Source organism: Vicia villosa, linkage group LG4, assembly GCF_029867415.1.
Source record: "Vicia villosa cultivar HV-30 ecotype Madison, WI linkage group LG4, Vvil1.0, whole genome shotgun sequence".
Classification (NCBI taxonomy): domain Eukaryota; kingdom Viridiplantae; phylum Streptophyta; class Magnoliopsida; order Fabales; family Fabaceae; genus Vicia; species Vicia villosa.
The window spans coordinates 11,282,260-11,306,487 of record NC_081183.1 but is presented as its reverse complement, the minus strand read 5'-3'; the positions used below and the strand labels follow the sequence as shown (position 1 = coordinate 11,306,487).

Below are 24,228 nucleotides of genomic sequence, written 5' to 3'. Positions count from 1 at the left end.
AAATACTTAAATATAAATTTATTTAATTTAAAATTATTATTATTATTATTATTATTATTATGTTAAATATAAAACTATAATAATAATAATAATAATAATAATAATAATAATAAAAATTATAACATTATAATTAGTATTTTGTTGAATTAGTATAATTATTTGATAAAAGAAAAAATGAAATGAATGTGAATTATTTTTTATTTATTATTATTATTATGTGTTAAATTTAAAATTATTTTTTTCATCTTTAAAAGAAAAAAACGTTAATTATAGTATTTTAAAAAAATATTTAAATAATAATATTTATGGATATTCGTAAATACCCGTAAATATCTCAAAATCTACGAGCATAAGTATCATATTTATTAAATGAGGCGAGTGGCGGGTGACTAGTACCCTGTTCAGTAGTCATTTTCATCCTTACACATACCTCTTCGATATAAAAACCAATCTACTTTGATCAATATCATTAAAACTCTTTGGTTGCTCTATGTAAATATGATCATTTAAAGGCATTTTTCGACTTGCTAGCAGAGTTAACACTTTTTTGATAGAAGTATGTCTAATGATTAGAGAAAAAATATCATTATACTCAATTTTTGTTGTTGTGAGAACTCCTTTACTACAAGTCAAATTTTGAAAGTTTCTCTTTTTTTAATGCTAGTTTTCTCTTGCACACTCACTTACAACCAATAACTTTTTTCCCCTTAGAAATATGAAGAAAATAACTCTTAATTAAGTTTGATTTTTCTTCAATGACTCCATCTTCTCAACCGCACACATTCAATTATCTTTATCCTAGTTAGATATAATCTCTCAAAAGGTTGATGAATTTATATAATTAGAAAGAAGTGCATAAACTGTCAAGTTTTCATACTCATATCTTTTTGGTGACTTGATCTAACTGCGCTCTCTATGAGTACAAGAGAACATTCATGTTCTCCATATGAATATTTAGAGCCATGATAGATTTTATTATCAAAGTCTAGTTTGACTTGTGGTTCAGGTATTACTCGCATGTTTCTCATTAGTATTGGATCAATATAGACCTGAATCATATCATTGCTGAATGTTTTCCATTCAGATAGTAACACATTTGTAGCAACTGATTGCTTCAACATGAAACACTCATCAATGACAACATCTCTATTAATGACCATCTTATTTTAAACTGGATCCTATAATAACTTGAACCCGTTCACACCTTTTACATAAGAGACTAAGACAAATTTCTTCATTATCAACCATCACCCCAAGCCTAATCAAAAAGGTGATTAAGATGTTAAAAGTATTGATAAGTTGTTGCAGATTGGATCATTCACTCATCTTTAGACTATATAGTTGCTACTTCTATAATCGTTTGTTCATCAGTGTCTTGGAGATATATCAACTCTCTATTTTATTCTAACCAACCTCTAGAGACGTTAAGTTCATGATATGATACATCACTTCGTCTAAAACATATAAATGTATAAATCTCGAGATATTTTCCCCCAACTCTAACCAATTGGTGTCCACCATATTTGCTAGTTACGCTTCACATAATGTCTTTTGTAAATCTTATTGAGACAACAAATCTTTAATCTTCTTTTTCTATGATCTAGAATTTTTCATTCTGTCAAACCTTGCAACATTGAATTTCACTCCAGACACAATCATCATCAAATACCAATTGTTAGAACATAAATTAGTAACAAAAGAGAAAATTAAAACACGAATCACAATAATAAACACGATATTTGTTTATGTAGTTTAGCTAAATGTGCCTAAACATGTGACTAAAAAACAACTAAAGTTTTATCTTAATAATTAAATGAATCCAAATTTCAATATTACAAATCAATACGATTCATTCTAAGGTCTTTGCGCTAGCACGCTTCATGTCCTTTTTTTATAACTATGAGTCATACTTTAAAAACAAGTCTAATCAAAATCTCATAACACCAAACCGATCACCAACAACTACAAATAAAACCTAAAGAACAAATAGAATTAACATCAAATCTCCAAAGATTTGCAATAAAACAAAAATGATAGAAAACCAGGAAGAGCAACTAGGAAAAGAAGAGCAGACTGAGCAAAATTCCAATGTCAAAGAACTTACAGAACAAGCATAAAAAAGGTCCCACTATCCACACTAGTAGAAGGACCCATATATTTTGCCCATAAAATGATCCGCACCTTGATATATGTTTCATTTTAAGTCTATTCTTCATTTAGTACTTTTTTTTTAGGTCATGTGAGTTATTTTTGCAATAAATATTTTGGGTGATGTACCTGCACCTTAGCAGAGATGGGGTACAAGAGAAAAAACATGTTATTAAATGTCAAAAACTATGAAGACCTATATGCTCAGTGAGAAATTAAAAATATTAATAATCTGGTCCTTATAATATTTAAAGAAAGTTTAAATTAGTATAATGTTTTTAATAGATTTTTTATTTTTGTTGAGGAGCAATTAATTTGGGTAGTTAGTATTCATTAAAATTGTGTAACATATACGTAAAGAGCATGTGCAGTTCTACTCAATATAAAGCACTTTATATGTGAAAACAATGTCATGCAGGAAAAAGCACAAGTATGGCTTATTTGTAGTATTATTAAAATCAACATTTAATATGAAATTGTTAGAGCAATTTTTTTTTTATTTCAAGTCCAAAGTTAGTTTAACGATCTTTTATATTTTTGTTTAATTTCAAGTCTAATATTTTAGTTTTTTTTTTAATGATCTTTTATATTTTTGTTTTGAATATTAGAAAAAAATTTAAAATTTAAAATTTTATAGTTTAGCAAGGATCCATCGTTATTTCTCTTGTAATTTTAATTGAATTGTAATTATTCTTTTTTTTCGGATCTTCTCGCCTCTTCGTGTAATCGAGTTGGATAACTCTTAGTTCTCCCTTATATAATATTTTACTTACAACAAAAAATAGTATGAGCTAAATTAAAGATTAGTTTTTGATTAAATAGGTATGTCGTCCTATAAATATTCTAAAATTCGATTTTAATCTCTACAAAAATTTCTTTTAATTAATGGTCTTCATAAAAAAATTTATCTCGGCCGCTCATTTGCTTTAACAAAAGCTGGTGCGACACACCATGTCACTCAAGATCAACATCATACTTGACTACAAAAACGTGTTAGATTGTAGGAGTTACAAGCCTTAGTTGCGTTGAAATTGAAAATGAGGTCCATGCTTTCAGATTTAGTGAGGTTTGTAATTTCTATAATCTAACATATTTTTTTAATCAAGCATGATGTTGATTTTAAGTGACCGTGGCGTGTAACATGAAGTGTCACGTCAGTTTTCGTTAGAGAAAGTAGACAACATGAATAAAAAAGGTGAACAATTTTTTTTAAAAGAACCATTATTCAAAAGAAAAGTTTATAATTAAAATCAAATTTGAAATATTTATATAGACAAAAATACATTTAACCTTTAATTTTTTAAACCTAAATATTCAAAAGAAAAAAACAATTGGATTTAAAAAAGTAATAAATAATGTTAAACCCTAAATTAAATATCTCCTTGTTCATATTACATTTTTCTATAAATAGGAAAGCTCCTATACACAAGAACCATGAGCATATATCCAAAACATCATGAGTATCTTTTCAATCTCATTCCTTTTCTTATCTCAATCCAAGAGTTCTTTCTTCTCTATCATTGAAGAGTTTCTAAATATCCAAACACTATTAAAGTCTTGCAACATTTTCTCACTCCTACTATGGTTTTTATTAATAACATCTATCTTAACCTTTTACCTAAAGAAATGCTCAAAAAATATATATCTAGTAGATTTTGCATGTTACAAACCTCTTCCTAAAACCACTTGTAGTAAGGATTTGTTTATAGAAAAATCAAAATGTGGAGGGCATTTCAAAGATGAGAGCATAGATTTTCAAAGGAAAATCATGAGTAGATCTGGATTTGGTGATAAAACTTATGTGCCAGAATCTTTGTTGATAATTCCTCCAAATATTTGTCTTATGGAAGCAAGAAAAGAGACTGAGGCAGTGATTTTTGGTGCTATTGATGAGCTTTTGTTGAAGACAAAAATGAAGGTTGAAGATATTGATATTCTTATAACAAATTGTTGTATTTTCAATCCTTCACCTTCATTAAGTGCTATGGTTGTTAACCATTATAAACTAAAGGATCGAATTTTGTGCTATAATTTAAGTGGTATGGGTTGTAGTGCTGGACTCATAGCTATTGACCTTGCCAAACAGCTCCTACAGGTTAGACAAATAATTTTTATTTTATTTTATTTTTATTTTATTTTTATTTTATTAGCATTATTTTTTGGGGGTCATAGTGTTATATTTCATCCTTATAGCCAGCTGAAATAATTTAATATTTGTGATTTTACTGAATAATATTGGAAAAAAGTACTGTTTTTATGTTGCAAACAAATTAAAATTTATTGTTATAATTTTAAATAAATTGAAGACGGGTCATTTGAAGCAAAATATCCATTATTCTGTATTATAAATATTGGATCTTAGGAAATGAAGTACAAAAATAAAAAAATACTAGTAATGTTAAATTATAATTGATAATATTTTATAAAATATATTTTTGAAAGAGAATTAATATTTATAATTAAATAGAAATAATTAATATGAAGAAAAGTTAATGTTAGTCTTATTATATGAATAATTTTTTTAAAATGTATTTTATTTAAAGATAGAGATAATATATAGTTTAGTAGGGCGGTTTCACATGCCTCTGTAAAATAATTATACATAAAAAAATATTTGTATAGGTAAAAATCACCTCTTTTATAAATTTAAAATTTTATTTAATCATAGACCTTATAAGACTTAATCATACTCTCACACACACTTGAATCTTACATCAATTAATAAAAATAATTATATATTAAAAAAAATTTACTAAAATATTTTTATCATATATTTTAGAATATTCACTGATAATAGACTATACATAAAACACAAACTAATAATAGTACATCATTAAAACACATGATAGTGTGATACTGTGATGCCTTTATTTCGTATAGGTAAACATTGTCAATTGCTTTAAATGTAAATCCAAACTATAACTCATCAAACATTAAACATACAAACTACTCTATCTTAACCAATCAATGCTCCATAAATAATTTCTCATTATCAACACTACTACTACTAGTACTAGTATTTTCCTATCATAATGTAAGATTGAACATGATTATTAGGGTTTGAGTCCCGATACTTACGATTATGTGTGTGAGTTTGTAGTACTGGTTTTTACCGCTTTGTTTATCGATAACAAAATATATATAATTTTATAATTTTATAATTTTCAACTTTATTTTAATATATTTATTTTTTATTTCATATTCATATTCATAGGTTCATCCAAACTCATATGCTTTGGTAGTGAGCACAGAAAACATCAACAGCGGATGGTACTTAGGAAACAACAGATCAATGCTTGTATCGAATTGTCTATTTCGGGTAGGTGGTGCCGCGATCTTACTCTCGAACATTTCATCGGATTCTCACCGATCGAAGTATCACCTTAAACACACCGTTCGCACACACAAAGGTTCACAAGACTCATGTTACAATTCAATCCTTCAAAGAGAAGATGAGACAAACAACATCACAGGAATATCACTTTCAAAAGAGCTAATGGGTGCAGCAGGTTTTGCACTCAAAGCAAACATCATAACACTTGGAAAATCTGTGTTACCTTTGTTAGAGCAACTAAAATATGCTTTATCATTTGTTGCTAAAAAGTGCTTTAACAAGAATATGAAGGTTTATACGCCCGATTTTAAGCTGTGTTTTGAGCACTTTTGTATTCATACTGGTGGAAAAGCTGTTCAAGATGAGATACAGAAAGTTCTTGGATTAAGTGATTGGCAAATTGAGCCTTCAAGGATGACACTTTATAGATATGGAAATACTTCAAGTAGTTCTGTTTGGTATGTTTTGGCTTATTGTGAAGCTAAGGGGAGAATAAGAAAAGGTGATAGGGTTTGGCAAATTGCATTTGGTTCTGGATTTAAGTGTAATACTGCGGTTTGGCGTGCATTAAGGAATGTTGATCCGGTTAAGGAGATTAATCCTTGGAATGATGAGGTTCATGATTTTCCTTGTGATGTTTCAATTTGAAGTGGGGGTTTTGTATTAAATGAGAAAGTAATTAATGAATAATGTGTTTGTAGTATGTATTCTAAGTTAAACTTTTGGTTGATTTTTTAGTAATCTTATAGAGTCCTATGATGTTTTGATTAGGTTAGGAGATAGTGAGATCTTAAGTATGTAATGAGAGGTTTGATTACAAACTTGTGTTTATGAAGAAAATATATTGTGTCCATGGATCATCAACTTGCAAATGTTATCGTATTGAATTAATTTTCTTATAAGCAAGTTGAATAAAAAGAAACACAAGAAGTTCTAAGCCTAAAGAACAAAAGGCTAAAGGACCACAAGAACCCAACAACTAAATCGCAATTTGGAAATGTAATAGAAAGGGTTAGAGCTTCAATCCTCCGACTCTAAGTTACCCTTCTCCTTAAAAGAAATAGTCAACTGGTCCTAGGATATGGTTTTTGACTAAACCTAAGATGTCCTCCACATCCCTTTATTCACCTTTGAAGACAACATCATTCATAGATTGAAATAAAGCTCGATCAGAGTAAGTTTTCAATTTTTAGAAAAATGTGGAGTCTTGAACTATCAGAGTCTATCTGAATAATATTTATTCAATAGACGACTTGATGCTTTGTAGAAGCATATTTTTTATTATAAACACTTTTTTCTTCAATAGTTTAGAGTGCATTTTGATTGCCCAGAGTTCAGAGTTGCTTGTTCTGAATCTAGAACTCCACTTGTCCAGAGTCCACAATTTACATACTTAGAGTCAAGAATCTATAAGTAAAATCTGCAACTTTAAACAAACAGTTAGAGCACAAAATTATTATTCATACAAATGTACTTGTTATCATCAAAACTTCAAGGATTAGTTGACGAATTAAACTTATTCTAACATAAAGAAGCAAAAATTTCAATTATGTCGAACCAAACTTGGGTAAAGGATCAAGGCCCATTAGATGCAAGTGAGTGTTTAGAAAGAAGTATTATATTTATGATACACTAAACACCTATAAGGCTATATTAGTAGCAAAAGACTTTATACTAAAGGAAGGTGTTGATTATTTCGACACATATGCACCATTAGCAAGATTGAAATTAATTAGAGTATCATCCGCCTTAGCCTTTTGAATGATCTTATAGTTCATCAAATGAATGTTAAAACAACATTTAAAAAAAAAATTCATAGTGTAACGCCCCGAATTTAATTAAATTGGTTAATTAAATTATCGAAGGATTTAAAGATTGGATATGGTCGAATTTGGATGTTATTTTAAGAAGCGTATTTGAATTTATTAAGTTAAAAGTCAGATTTTAGTCGAATGGTAGAAGAATAATATTAGGAATAATATTATTTACAAGTCGGAATTTATTATATTATTGGAATATTTAATAAAAGTGATATTTTGATTTAATTGGATTTATTCATCTTATTGAGCCTAAATTGGTTTGTGGAGAATAATAAAGAAGACTTGTTATATGTTAAGCTCAATTGGAATATTAAATAGGGTTTTAGAGATTGAGAAGAGGAGTGTTCTCATTTGGGGGAAAACAAGAGTAGAAGAGAAGGAGGCTATGTCTTGAAGGGGAGAGTAGAAGCTTGGAGATGCAATTGGAGATCCATTGAGTTGCTTCAATTGATAAGGTAAGGGTGGGGTTCTCTTCCTACAATGGGGCTCATGAACAATTGTATGTGGGGAAATTGGGTGTGTAGATTTATTGCATTTGCTTGTGTTAATTGTTGCTGGAAATTAGATATTTAGGTTTTGTGGTTGTTGTGTTAAATTGTCCGAAATCTGGAATTCTGTGTTTTGTCTTTGCCGTTTGTTACTGTTCATGTAAATTGGAAATGCTAAATTGTGTTATCAAACGTGAGTATGAAATTGAATTCATGTGAGTAATGGAAATGAAATTAGTAAAACAAATTTAGTAAGGGAACAGACGGCCGACAAGCACGGTGGTGACCGACAAAAATGAAAAGGTCCAATGACGGGCGGCAAGCTACTTTCACTTTTGTAACTTGTCTCTATTCTATTCCATTAAGTTACTTCACCATTTATTTTTTTTATTATTTATTTTGATACAATTCTCACGTGTGTTCCATATGTTACCGTCTTGGCAGACGTGATCCTTTCACATAAGTACCTAACTACATGATTTTCCTTTTATTTAGTGGAAGGTATATATATGAAGTAGTAAATGTCTAATAGGATTAATATGGGTTATAGTAGCAAGCATTAGTAATATATAATGAACCAGTAGATAATGTAATTGTATGTAATTATGAAACAGTAGGAATTATGGAACCAATGTATTTTAAACTGTTCCGTTTGATCGAAATAGTCGAATTAAACGGTATAATTAGTTGTCCGAAATTTGATGAAAATTGACATGGTAGCTAAGTTTAATTAGTACATTAACGTGGTGGTGTTATTTTGTGGAAACTGTGATATTAATCGGTCGATTAAATTAGTGGTTGAATTACTTTTCAATAAGCCTATTTAATTGGAATAAACTTGCATTTAGATAAATCATTCGGTTTATCGGTAAATAATGGTATCTTAAGAATTTGACCGTAATCATGCTTTGGAATTTAGTAAATAACATAGAAATTTTGGTATGACGGTAAATAGTGAATTTAACTGAATGAATCGGATAATCGGTGAAGTAATTGAATTATGTTCGATTAACCGGTATCGAATTGTGATCATACCTTAAGAATTGTTGTGGATATCTTGGTGATTATTTTGCTAATGATATCGACCGTTGGTTTGGTGAATTGTCGGAATTATTCTGTTGTCATATGAAGTTGTTGTATTATGTGTGAAGTGTTAATATCTTTTATGAATTGATGATTGTGATATGGGCGTGTGCCTTGTGACGAATATTTTGTGAAGTAAATGATAAATGATGATTGTTGTGATGATTTAGTTAATATGTGAAGTTATATGTTTGCCGTGATATGCCGAAACATGATGATGATGTCGTGATGAGTTTATTTCTATGTGAAGATGAATGATTAATTGTGACGTTGAATTACCTCTAATAATTGGTAATTATAAGTAACGTGGGCGTATGCCTAGTGAAGATGTGTGATTGTGATGAGTATGTCTTGTTTGTCGAGTCACATTTCATATGCATACTCTGTGACGGCCTGGATTGGAAAATTAGTGACGGCCTGGATTGACAAATTGGTGACGAAGGCTTATGCCTTATGCACTGAATTGGCAATTGGTGATGGGGGCTGAAGCTCCGATTGGTACCACATGTGTAACGACCGTTTTTCTTTAATTCCTTATTTATGTGAATTAATTGTGATCTATGTGTTAATTATATGCTTGGTTGATTTTATGTTGTTTTATTTGGGAATTGTTAGTAAATAATATAAGTTAATAAATTAGGAGAGTTATTGGGCCTAATTCGGTATTAGTAAGTGAGGGGTGTTAGTTAGAGCCCATTGGTAATTTAAGATAGTAAGGGTTTAACTAAAACAAGGGTTTTAGAGGAAATAGAAGTTAGAAGTCATTTTGGGGTTTTTGGTGAAAGAAGAAAAGAGTAGAGTGAAGAGAAAGAGGAGAATCTCAAGGTTGAAGATAGAGTTGGCTTCAATTCAAAACCTAAGGTAAGGGTGGGATTCTTTCATGCTAAAGGGATGTATGATGATGTTTTGGGTGGGGTTTTGATTATATGTTGTTATCCATGATTGTGTAGAAATTGAATAGAGATTGTTAGAGTTTACAATTGACTTCTATGAAATTGTGAATCTAAGCATGATTGAAGATGTTATGATGTTAGAAGACCCATAATAGGTGTTATAATTGTGTCTATAACATGTATTATACTGATATTCGTGATGCTTGGTGTTTTCCAACTTGATTGGGTTGAGTTTAGGGGTTTTTGAATGGGTTTCGTATGCTGTTTCTGTGTTTTGGGGGTTTCTGAAATCGCCAGTTCGCGCCGCGAACCCTTGTGCGCGCCGCGAACCTCTTGGCAGAAACTTGGGAAAAACTGGATCTGCTCAGTTCGCGCCGCGACCCCTTGTGCGCGCCGCGAACTGCTTGGCAGAAAGTTGGGGATTTTTGGTTTTGCTCAGTTCGCGCCGCGAACCTTGTTGGCACCGCGAACCCTGTTTTACAGAATTTTTCCTATACTTTGAAATGACGTAACTTTTGAACCGTAACTCCTTTTTAAGTGCCGTTTGAACCTATGCGAAGCTATAATTGAGACCTTTCTAATGAATATGATTTAGGAATGCTTATAAACCTTTTTGAATCCTTCTTTAAATGTATTTGTGTGATGTTATGACTTGTGTGGTGAAGTGGTGTGTTGTTGTATGATGATGCAACGTAGCGACGTGATTGAGAAGTGGTGAATTACTATAAAAGTAATGATATTTAGTCGGTATTTGTGATGTATTTGTGAATGTCGTGTTTGTATGGATGTTGCATTTAGTGAGTCACATCCATTGCATAAAGAGACGGTGGCCTTAATGGTAAAAAGTGACGGTGGCCTTATTGGCAATTAGCGACAGTGTGCCCAATGGCAAATCTTGAGACGTGGGAGTTTTACTCCAAATGGTACCACGTGCATTTGCATGAGTCGAGTCACATATGAATTGCATTCGAGTCTTGTTTGATTATGATGTGGTGACTTGATGATGAGATGCTTGTTGCGATTGTGTGGAATCTTACTTGCGAATTGTATATGTAGTCATAGTTGAATTGATGATATTGTTATCGTTCCTTAAGTTGATTATGTGTTGTGAAATCATTGTATTGAGTATGGGGATGAGAAGTGGTGACCAATGTATGATCTTTTCTCTTGCTTAGAATATTATCATACGTTTCTTTATAATGAATGATATCTCACCCCTTATGTTTGAATGTTACCCTCCGTTGGTAACGTGCAGGTAACGACGTGGAGTAGCCGTGTACCTTATAGCTCGAGTCGGTGTGTCAATGCTCTGATACGTAACACTCGGGGGGGAATGTTTGCGATACTTGCTTATGTCTTGTTTTATGTTGATTATCTTTTCTTGAACCTTGATGTTGTGTATTGTGGAGACGTTTTTGGACATCTTGTGCCATGTTGGCAAGGACATATGTTGATTTAGATATTATGTTGTTATTTGAATTCCGCTGCAATATGATGATGTTTGTTTGGATTTAAATGTTCAATGAATTATGAGTTTCCTCCGATATAAGTGTTATGTATCCATGTACCTTGAGCATGAATTGTAGTTTTGTTTAAGTCGAATATGTGATGCCTCAAATTTGTTGCTTGTTTCGATGTTTTATACTCTGATTTCTCTTATTATTTGAGGGGTAGATTTGGGGTGTTACAACATGCATATACATGAGTCATGTCTCATGTGTCATATGTGATTTATAGTTGTGACGTTTTGTGACTATATCGTGATTGTATTTTGTGACTTGTTAAATGATGGAAGTATGTGAAAATGTGAATTGATGATTTTATGAATAGTATGATGATATCAATACTTGTGAATGCAATTAACTGAACATGTCTTGTGTGACTTATATTCGATATTTGGTGAATAGATGTGTGACTTATATGTGATGTTTTATGACTAGATGTGTGACTTATATGTAATGTTTCGTGACTAAATGTATGACTTATATGCGGTGATGTTTTGGGGACTATAATTGTGACTTATACTTGTGATGTAGCGTGAATTAGCTTGCAAGGTAAATGACTTATATATATATATATATATATATATATATATATATATATATATATATATATATATATATATATATATATATATATAATTGATGTGAATATGAAGTGCTGTGACTTGTGGTGAGATGAAAAGTATGTGAGATTTGTGAGTTAGAGAAAGCATGAAGTGTATAGCAATGTTAATACTTGCGATGTAATATCTATATATGCCTGAATCCTAATATACAATTTATCATGCGCTCACTTATACGATTTGATATCTCACCCTTTTCTCTTGTTCGCCGTTGCCTTTATATTGGTAACGTGCAGGTGTTCGAGTATGAAGATTTAGTTTCCGTTAATCGAGTCGCCTGTCGCTCTGATACGTAGCACTCGGGGGGACCATTTTATGATATACCTATGATGTTTATGATGTTGTTGTTTATTGTTTTATCTTAGTTGACTCAAAGATTGAGAACTATGATTCCACCATGTTTTCATAAAAGAAATTATTCTGTTTGAAAGTATTATATGTTAAGCAATTGTTTGAATGAATTAAAGAAGTGCTATGTATCCGCTAAATGCGATGAAGTGATTTATTGTTAAATGAATATGTGACGCCTCATTTGTTTGTCGAGAAATTTTGAAACTCTGATTCTTGAATATTTGCCGGGTAGAAATGGGGTGTTACACATAGCATGTTTGAATTGGCTTTTGGAAGACCCTGAATCAATTCTAGAGGTATAGAACTGATTCTGAGTGATTTTGAAGTGTTTGTTTTATTAAAAATAAAATTGATTCTGCCTCTAGAATTGATTTTACTTGAAGCTAAAATTTGTAGCTTCTACCTCCAGAATGGATTGAGGATAATTTTTACACTGAAATTTATACTTCAAATCACTTTTACATAAATGTATCTCAAACATAAATCAATTCTGCTAAACTCAATTATGTTAAAATCAATTCTACCAAACTCAATTATGTTCACCGCCAATCCAAACACAGCCTCAATCGAGCCTCATTCACTTGCTATTTGTTCCCACTACTTCACAGCTGACAAATATCTTCACTAAGTAAATTCTCCTATTTTTTATTCTATTCTTTTCAAATAAGACCTATGTAACATACATAGTCTAATTTAAAGGGAGCTACCGACATTGTTAATCATTTTAGCTAGTTAGAATTACCTTTACGGTTAGTTGGTTTGTCAACTTTCTATTAGAAGTTGTAACTAACATTGTTAAAACCTACTATTGTATATATTGGCTCAATTCCTCTTATTAGATTTATGAAAGAAAAATTATATTTTTATATTAGATTTTTATACCACACCGTAGACGTAAATAGTATTTTTTATTTTTATAATTTTTTTTACTAAAACTATTTTCGTCAATGAAATGTTAAAATTTAGTACATACAGTTCAAAGTTTAGTTAATATATATTTTAACATGAAAAATTAATATATATATATATATATATATATATATATATATAAAACTTTGATTAATCGTATTTATAAAATTGATTAATACTGTTAATAATTTGGTTAATAAGTCCTCAAATATAAAAAAACTTAAATAGTAAAATAAAATTGGTTAATGAAGTGTAAATGTTGGTTAATGAAGTGTAAATGTTGGTTAATACTTTCAATAATTTAGCGTCAAAGATAGTTAATTGTATGTATTTGATTGGTTAATGAAATAGTGAAAGTGGTTAATGAATTATAAGTAAAATAATTGTGTAATAACTTATATTTTTGTGATTAATACAATTGTGAAGTTGGTTAATGACAACACAATCTTATATTTGTGTTATAAAATAAATTTTAATTTTTTTTTTAAAAATACTATTATTTAATTAAAGTACTGTTCACCGTATAAATACGGTAAACGGTATATAGTGTAGATATTGGTGTATACGGTATAAGTATTGGTGTAAAAAAGCATACTTATGAAATATAGCTATGCTATACTTACAACTTTTTTCTACACCACGTATTTTACACCGTACTAAGAGAGAAAAATATTCTGACACAAAAATCAAGACAGGATAATATATTAAAAAAATAAAACTTATATGCCGAATGTACAAATCTACGGTGTTGGTGTTGGTGTTGGTGTTGAATCTAGATGTAAGCATATCATTTTCCTATGAAATAAAGTACTTTTCTTCTTCTTTTGCTTGCATGTTCAATACCATACACTAATATCAGTTGAAAGAAAAATGTTATTCTTAGACTCATTCTTACTCTTACATTGTGTTTTAGTGTTCACCAATATAGTGAACAGTGAAATATTATAATAATATATATATTTTTTAAAATATTTTTTTTTATCAATGAACTTTATAACTACTAATAAACTGGACATTCTATTAACCAATTTCATAACTTTATTAACTAACTTCATAAATATTATTAACCAGCTTCATAACAACTAAATATTTGGGTAATCTATTAACCAACTTCATAATTTCATTAGCCAGTTTTTTATATTTCATTAACAAACTTTATTTTACTACTATAAATTATTTTTAATATTTGTGTGTTTATTAAACTACTTCATCATTTTATTAACTAAATTTTTACTTTGCATTAACCAATTTTATTTTGTTATTAAAAGTCATTGTTCATAAATATTGTTCATGGACACTGTTCACTGACATTATTCTCATACTGTTCATAAAATATCTATTTTTTAATAAAAAAATATTGTTTACCATATAAATACGGTGAATAGTATTTAGTATAAGTATTTGAGTATAGATATGAGTGTAAGCACCGTATCAACCAACATATTTGATTTGACACATGCACATATGCACTTATTGATTAATAATAACTTTAGTATTCTCCCCATAACTAGGTGTGTTGGTTTGAACTTGAGTTTATATGAATTTAGATTCAACGCAATATATGTGAAACGTATTTATTGATGTTGGTAGACTATCCTAAAATGAACATCATCGTATTTTCATTTTTAAAGGATCTAGATCGTGGTTCTATTTATTGATATTTGTTGTATTTATTGATCTTGGTCGTCTATCCGCAATGTATGGGTTTGGATTCAACGCTATGTATATTTAAATATTCCCTCCGTTTTTTATTATAAGTCATTTTGGAAAAAAAATTGTATTTAAATATAAGTCGCTTTACAATTCCAATGAATAATTAATACTACTTTTCTTATTATATCTTTAAATATTTATTATTCTCTCTCATTTCAATTATATAAATTTATCTTCCATATGTCATTAATGAAGGATAATTTTGTAAAAACCTTCATAATTTTTCATTTTCATACAACAATTATTATTTTTCTTAAACTGTGTGAAAAGTCTAAAACGACTTATAATAAAAAACAGAGGGAGTATGATTTGACAAAAGTGTAATGAGTGAACGATTGTTTTTTAATTAGGGCGGCAATATATAAGATGAAAATTTCTTTGCCAACCTCCCAACTCTCTAGCCCACCTCTGGTGAAAAACCCAAACTACCCCTGACTTCGGAAATGTATTTCTGAAATGTAAGAAAAAGGTGTTTTCGGAGATGCATCTCCGAAAGCGCCTTTTTTTTTGAAAAATTTAACTTATTTCGGAAATGCATTTCCGAAAACACCATTTCGGAAGTTCATTTCCGAAATACTGCGCGTTTTGCAGATTAAGCAAAACAGCCCCCTCCCCCAAATCATTTACCCTAATCTTCTTCAAACTCAACCCCAAAGAGATTTTTGTGCAAACCAGTTCCAAGGCAACATCAAAGGCTCCAACAAGCTTCCTATACTACATTAAAAAGCACTCCAACCTCTTCAATCGGTAAGCATTTTGAGTTTTAGATCTATGCTTAAAATTGATATTAGGGTGTTTACAAATAGGAAAATATGTATTAGGTTAGGTTTGTACTGGTATTTAGGATGTTTAGAATGTGTAGACATAGGTTTAAAGTTTGATTTTGGGGTCTGCCATTGTAGGTTGCAGAAAAGCTCTGCGCAGGGGTGTTTCGGAAGTTCATTTCCGAAAACACCTTCATCCCAGTTTCGGAAATGAACTTCCGAACTGTATCAGAAGTGCATTTTTTTTCCATTTGTCTCGCGTATTAATCGATTTCGATTGTTTACAGGAACATGTCAGGCAACCAGCCAGCACGCATCAGACAGGGCAGGGAGTCCCAGACTGCGTCGGCTAGACGCGAGCGGGCGGCGGCGCAGCTGGCGTCGACACGCGGGCGGGGCCGGGGACGCCGTGTGCACGTTCCACAGGACTTGGTGGATAGTTCATCTGCTTCAGGCTCTAGGAGTAGGCTGGCTCGGGTATCTTCTTCCCGCCAGCGAGAGGAGGAGGATGAGGATGAGGAGGAGGTGATACCGGATGTTGACCCTCCAGTCGGGGAGGAGGAGGAGCAGGAGGTGGATAGCTATCCGGGAGGGCCTTTTGACACTTCCCTGCTGATTCACTACCAGGATCACGTCGCTCGGCGGATCTGGGAGGGAGAGGTATTTTTTTTAACTTAGCCGTTTATTTGTCACCATTTTTTATAATTTTACCGTTTATTTCTCGCTTATTTGTTTTTTTTTGTAACAGGAGAGAGAGCCATTGAAAATGGTGAACCACTCCAGGAAGATTTTCGGTCTGTTTAAACCATCAGCTCAGTGGTTTAACGACCATGTGCGAGGTTCAGGGCTTAGCGGGCTCTGCATGACCGGGTACACCACCATCAGCACCGGCATGCAGGGGGCATTTGTGGAGCGCTGGCACAAGGAGACGTCTTCTTTCCACTTGTCGGTGGGGGAGTTGACGATCACCTTGCATGACGTCCAGTGTCTTCTCCACCTGCCCATCAGGGGGTGGCTGTTGGACCACTCCAGGATCCAGAGGGTCGAGGCCATTGAGTGGATGATGCACTATTTGGGCATGCCACACGAGGTTGCTCACCTGGAGTGCGTCTCGACTTCTGGGTGTCATGTCCGGTTCAACACACTGAGCCTCTATTTTGAGTTCCACCTGGACGCGGCGGCCGAGGCCGAGCAGGAGGGTAACGACCTATTCAGGGAGTACCACCGCGGCTGCGCTCTCCGGTGCTGGTACATGCATGTGGTAGGCGCTGCATGCTTTGTGGACAAGAGTGCCAGGTACGTCGACGTGGCCTACCTCCGCTATTTCATGGACCTGGATACCGTTCACCAGTGGAACTGGGGGTCAGCTACTCTGGCATATCTCTACCAGAAGCTGAATGAGGCCTCCAACTGGAGGACGAGGCAGTTGGTCGGATCCTGCACACTGCTTACGGTACGTTTTATTTTAATACATTATCGTATTTATTTATTTATATATGTTTCGTATTTAATTTTAATACATTATCTTGTTTCTGTTTCAGAGCTGGATCATCTCCTACTTCTCCCGCATCCACGGCTACCACCTCGATCCTGCGTACGTGGACGTCTTGCCTAGGGCCGCCAAATACGATCTCCAGAGGGGGAACGATGCGGTGGGACCATACCGTGGATACCTGGACCGCACTCTGCACGACGACGTCACCTGGAGGCCGTTCATCGACTACGCTCAGATTGTCCCCTTTGACGGCATTGCACTTTATTCTGGCTGGTTGGCTTGCGGGACCGGCATCATGGTTCGATATCTCCATGAGGGGTGCATGCGTCAGTTCGGATTCGTGCAGCGGATACCCAAGTCACCCTTTGAGGATGCTCCCGACACTATGACCCGAGTGCAGCTCACTGCCATATGGGAGCATTGGGAGGATCATGTGGTACCGCTGGAGTACCGTCTCACTCGGGTCACCCAGGACTGGCACAGTGAGGAGGGATACGTCACATGGTTCTACCGGGTGTCACATCCTCTTCTGAGACCCGACATTCCCGGCGCTCCTAGGCCAGCACACGAGGAGATCCTGGAGAACCAGCAGGCCGAGGATGATCGCGCCATTAATCTCATGCCGATCTGCCAGCGGATATCGATGCTTGGGCGGGACGCGTTGGGTCGAGGTATCGTGGAGCGGGGCGGTCCAGAGGCAGTCGCCGTGATGGAGATGATCGTCACTGATGCGGACCGTGCGGCGACATACAGGCGGCAGAGGAGGTCTCAGGGCGAGAGGTTTAGGCACACCCAGTAGTGGTCGGGTATATATATTTTTTGTTATCGGATTGTATCTTTAGCACACTATTTTTATTTTTTTCGGTTTGTATATATTATTTTCATCGGATTAGTATTTTTTTTTGTTTATTTATCATATTAGTATTTTCAGTTTATCTATTGCTTATTTTATTTGGCGTTTACGTTTAATTAAAATGCGAGACTGTTTTAGAAAAAACATAAAAAAAACACAGTTTCTGCATAATTCGGAAATGAACTTCCGAAACCCCCCAAAATCTGAACAAAGGTGTTTTCGGAAGTTCATCTCCGCAGACACCCCCCATGAGGTGTTTTCGGAGATGCACTTCCGAATTAAGGAAATTTTTTTAAAAAAAAAGCGCTTCGGAAGTTCATTTCCGAAGCAGGGGTATTTTGGGATTTTCGCTGGGGTCACCCCCATAGGGAGGTGGCCAAAGAAAAATTCATATAAGATATATCTAATAATTTTTCCTATGCACATGACAAAATTAATGGTTTTGGATAGAAAACTACTATTATAATATATAATTTATATATATATATATATATATATATATATATATATATATATATATATATATATATATATATATATATATATGATGCATGTAAAAAATAATATTGTTGGATATAACACTAGTATTATCTCTCATCTATAAAATTTTATACAACCATCATAAATAACTTATATGCGAATGAAATATATCAAGATTAATCAATTTAGTAAAAATTCATAAAACATTTATTATTCATATATTTTATTGATATATTAAATAATTTTGGATTAATTTTATATTTTATAAACATGATTTAAATATTATAACTGACTATTGAACGATAAATTTTATAATACATATGTATTTAAAAAACCTTACATGGGTTGTAGTTTTGTTAGTTTTATGCATGACTACGGATGATTCTTAGTTATCAGATTGGGTTTGCATTTTGTCTATAACTTATCAGATCATGAGATTGGGCGACCTTATTTAAGAGGAATGACTCAATGAATTCAAACTCATACATGGCCCTTAGCTTAAGCTAATCACGAGATCGAGCTAGCTCTCCACCTATGGGAATTATTGTGGTTCTCTTGACTCTTTTTCATAGAGCTCTATCCTTGGAGTGCAGAGGTCGGTATGTGTTTTGACTTATAAGGAAACAAGGCATATAGAGGTTGATATAGACATAATAGTACGTAGTCCCCCTCCCCATGTACAAGACCTATACGGGTGAAATGTTTTGACTTATAAGGAAACTAGGAATATAGAGGTCGGCAAGCATACTAGTACATAGTCCCCCAAACATGAGGCTTGTAAGGGGCGAAATGCTTTGGATTATAAAGAAATCAGGCTTACGAAGGTCTATATAGGCATATTGGTACATGGTCCCCAAAGCACGATACATGTAGGGATAAACTATTTTACCTTTTTCTTCTAATCAGTTTCAACCATTATTGTGTTATTATGTTGGGTTATTGTGAATGTTATATATTCTACTTTAAACTAGCGTAATGATTACGACCTTGCGACCTATACAACTATGGTTTCAGTCTTTAGTATCAATAGCCTATAATGAAATTTTACTCTTTTGACCATATTTTTTAGAGCCTCAATTTATAAAGCTTTATATTCTCTGCTTTCTTTTCACTACATTGATTTTCCTCCTTCAATCTCAGTGAAGAAAAAAACACTTTTTTAAATCTTTTTTTCCTCTTTCGCTCTGGAGTTTTTCTTTTTATCATCTTTTTCCTTTTTATTTATCCAGACATGATATTTATTAGGGATTGTGATTCTTTAGGGGAAAGTGGTTCAACCAAAAATGAATTCAGAGATGTGTGAGTTACGAATTTAATGTGTGAACAATTTAAAATAGGGCGATAGAAAGGTAGACTTGAGGGATATGAGAGTTTATCTAGTTATATTGAAGATGCTTCTTAATATGTGGTAAATGTATGTATCTTCTTGCTTGTTTTCTATATCATTTCTTGTGTGTATTTAATGTTAAAGTTCATTTTTATGTGTTTTTGTTTTGTTTTCATGTTCTCAGTCAATAAGAAGTTCATACAGCGAATCAGGACGATAAAGAGTCAAAGACCGCACAAAGGACCATTTTTAATACAAGTCATAGACAAATACGACCAGCCCGCGTCCCATGACACAGATCGTGTTCTCCCCAAAAACTCATCACCATATGAAGCACCAGAGGCTGACATGGTCATCCCGTGTCACCTGACACTGACCGTGTCAGTAGTCTGGACAGTTACGAAGTTTGAGCTTTGGATCCCTTTTATGATTTTGTAACTCTTGTAACTCCTATTTTGAGATACAATATTGTTAAGGACTTATTAAGCACACAATTAATGCATGTAATTAGTGTCCAAAACCTTGATGTAAAATCCTTTTAAAACTTAGTTTCGAAAAGATCATGACTATAGAAGAACTCATACATATTACCTTTGGTGAACTAACACCTAATAGGTAGAAGTAGAGGTTGTTAACCTCAACAAATTCATGTACCACCTTAGTGATGTCTCCTCAAGAGTTCCTTCTAAGAGCTTACATTTTAGAGAATTTTCCACACCTATTATAGTCATTTGGATATTGAGGGCAATAATGTGTTATTGAGGATCACTTTTATTATTAAAAGGTGTTAATGGAGGTAGTTTTAAACCTTCATGGACATACACATCTAAGACTTTAACTGAAAGAGATTGAGGATCAAGAAACTCCTCATATTCCTTAAGAACGGTTGGTTGATGTTGTGTTTGCTGCAAGTTTTGCACATCACCCTACAAAACTTCATTTTTGCGCAACAATTTTTTCAAGGCGGCCAACATTTTTGTTACAAAACACTGATCATCGTTGTTATTGCTTGTGGTATTTCTCACCATTGAGAAAAAATAATTTTGTAATGGATTTTTTTGAAGATGAGGAAAATTTTATCGAACTCTACGGTGAGTGCCAATGCACTGGAAAAATGTACATTGTTTATAGCTTTATTGATCGTATATCCAACAAAGTCTCCGTTTTTTGTATTGCTTATGATTCGATCATTTTTCCCTGCCTTCTATACCTTTTCATACCCTAGTTTCCTCTTTCTCCCTATGATTATTACTATATTTATGTTGGTTAATAATACTTTTACCTCATCTAGGTGTAACGCGCATAACGACCGTTAACTGATGTTCTCTTGTCTAAGCTTAACGGTGACAACATTACTAATATTGTTTCCTTATGCCATCGGAATTTTCAAATCTGTGGGTGATACCAGAAATTTGGCGAAAACAAGTAAGTTTTCGATAGATTTTATGAAATTTCCGGTAGTTTGTATCGGAAATTGTGAAATTTCCGGTATTTTCTATCGGAAATTTTAAAATATCTGGTATTTTATACCGGAAATTTCACAATTTCCGGTATCTTTATAAAATTATAAAAATACCAAATATTTTGAAATTTCCGGTACAATTTCTGATATTTCTATTTTTTTTAAATGTTATTTTTCTTATATTTTTAATTTTTTTTCTGCGCGGACTAGAGGTAGAGATGGTAATGTTGCGGGTCGGACCATTGATAGAGCCGATGCTCGGGCTCAGGCGGCTGCTGATAAGATTGGTACCGATCAGTGTTACGTGCTGGACGCGTTCCTCCGACTAATTCTAATTGGAAACAGAGGACTGGGCAGGCGAGGAGAGAGTTCCGCGCACCTCATGACTGCGAATGGTTTATTGATACCATGCTTGCATTCCGCCCTTAACTTATTCGACTACGAAATTAGGCGAACTTATTAACCGGTATGATTCTTAGACGCCGAATTGGTATCTAACACCTAACTTAATTTGATCACAAAATCGTGTGAGTTCGCCACCTCTTCCAAAAGGAGAGCTCTTTTGATTCTCTCGACTCTTTTTCTTTGAATCCTCTATAAAATCTATACTTAGAGTCTTATTTCTAAATTATAAGATTATGAATGATCAAAAATAGTATATGTAATTGCAAATATATCCAAATGAAATAAAATATATTATCAAAATTTAATTGTAACAAAATTTTAGAATAGGCCACTTTACATTCCTTAGTAGATATCCATTGTAAGTTGATTGATCTTTAATACATATAGCCAACAACTTTATGTTTCTTAAATGCAAAGAACGTGGGTGTTATTTCTGTACAGCAATCAACACCTGCATAGTAGTAACTCATTAATTATGCCCCATTAGAGACTCAACCAAATTCACTATAATATTCGCTTTTTTCATATTAGTAAAGTTTCAGAAGAATTACCCAAGAGCACTTGGGTGAGATGGCAAGGATCTCTTCCAGCTTAACCAGAGGTCCTGGGTTCGATCCCGGCCCTGGGCATGCAGCAGTGTTAAATCTCTTGAGGGAGAGCTTTACCGCCTATATGGTCCTACCCGGCTCGAGGGATTAGTCTCTGCAGTTGCGCGCAGAGGATACCCCGGTTTATACCAAAAAAAAAGTTTCAGAAGAATTTATAGATGAATAGATAAAGGATAATAATTATCTATTCCCTTCATTTCAATAAAAAAAGTATTTAATATTTATAAAACAAAACAGTTAAAATAAATTTATTTTTGTTTTTAATATGAGATTAATTATATTTTTCAATTAAACTAATATGACTTAGATCGTGGTAGACCAAAAACTTGTTAAAACTTGAATAAACTTCTATAAAAGTCATCCATAAAATTTTAAAGTACTAGGCGTGCAAAGTGGGTTAAATAAGGTTTCTTTAATTTGTTATCTTTATTAAAAAAAAAAGTTTTGTTCTACAATAAAAAATAGAGTGAGATGCGGAAGTCGAGTAATGCTTCTGGTGCAGCGGAGTGAGAGTGTACCTATAATGTTAATATTTTAACGCTCAAGTTAGTATGTGAATGAGTAAAGAGTGTTCAAATTGTGTTTGAAATTTGTTATTTGAAGTGGAGTCATTCCTTATATATGTGAGAGGAGTAATGACCTTGCTATCTTTCAGGCACGAAATGCGAAGGACAGTTAGATGCGTCTCAGGTTTAGATCTTCTGCAGTGAGGTATAGAATAGTCTCCTGGTCAAGAGAAGCTTTTGGAAACTCGTCAGTGCATTCGGTTGGTAAGTTTCAGTATGGGGTAATTTATCTCATGGTGGTCATCTCGAGAGAGATATGTTCGTCCTAGAAGTAGAAGAGTTGCCCCCAAAACTTGTCGGGTGTCTCGGATACCAAGAATACTTTAGTGGATGCAACCAGATTTATGGAAGACTTGTCTCGGCCGCTTTCTTAAAATAGAAATGTTTTGAGTATATCGCAGAAGCAATAAGGGACAAGCGCATTTAATATTTTCTTGTCACTGAACCATTGTCACTTTTAAGCGCTAACATGTCACCCTAGGCATGCGGGTTAGAAATCGATTACCCTACCTAGGATACTCAAGTGTTTTCTTACTTTGTACAAATTAATGGGACAAGATGTCGGTTACCCTCGGATTTTTCCCTCATTATTTGATCTGAACCGTTAATCTTCGTTTTCCCCTTTTTCTTACAAGAGTTTAGGTGTTATTCTTCAATTTCTCCTTTCCCGTTGTTACCACATACTCGTTTATTCTCTTCGTATCGCTATGCTCCGTTTAGTGAACCTTGTTCTTCGCTTGACTAATTAGCTTGATGGCGACAATCGCAGCGGTTGGGTCGAACCAGAGTATTTAGCCGATAAATCTGCTTTTGTTCAAGGGAAATAAAGGTCGTATAGTTATTTAGAATTAGGGGCTCCCTTCAATTGGGGCATTTTATCGGCTCCAGGCGAGAAAATAATATTTCTCAAGTTTGAAAGGCGCTCTATCCCTTTTTACTCCTGCATTTTTTTAGAATAGGGCGTTCTTCTTTTGCTAACCTCTTTCGAGTATGAGGTTTTTGAACATCTATCTATTCCCCCTTTGCGACTCCATCCTGGTGCTTGGGGTTTCGTTTGAGTATTCCAATACTAATATGAATACCAGGGAAGGCGAGTTTCAATTTATTGAGATCTCTTTTTAAACCTTTTTGAAGTATGTCCCATTTTGAAGGGTGTTGTTGGTTACATGCTTATTTCTCATTATCATGCCAAAAACCTAGTCTTCAAGGTCTATATCAAAAGATGGAAGTTGTTTAAATCCAATTACTTCTTGGTTAAGCATATTTTTCTCTTTCCTGTGAAGAATTTTGGGTTGTTTCTACTACCGCCGTCGATCAAACTGAGTGCACGGACCAGCAACGATGATTATGTTCTTTGGATCATTTCTCTAAAGGCGCCAAAAATTAGTGGGTCCCTTCTGAAGC

General features: G+C 33.3%; 1 protein-coding gene across 1 annotated transcript; it reads left to right on the top strand.

Annotated features, from left to right (window-relative positions):
- Window positions 1–3,570: 3,570 nt before the first annotated feature.
- LOC131598810 (3-ketoacyl-CoA synthase 2-like) lies at window positions 3,571–6,335 on the top strand. The gene is made up of 2 exons (XM_058871370.1): window positions 3,571–4,243; window positions 5,363–6,335. The coding sequence occupies exons 1-2, from the start codon at window positions 3,605–3,607 to the stop codon at window positions 6,128–6,130; spliced, it is 1,407 nt and encodes a 468-aa protein (XP_058727353.1). The 5' UTR covers window positions 3,571–3,604; the 3' UTR covers window positions 6,131–6,335.
- Window positions 6,336–24,228: the final 17,893 nt, after the last annotated feature.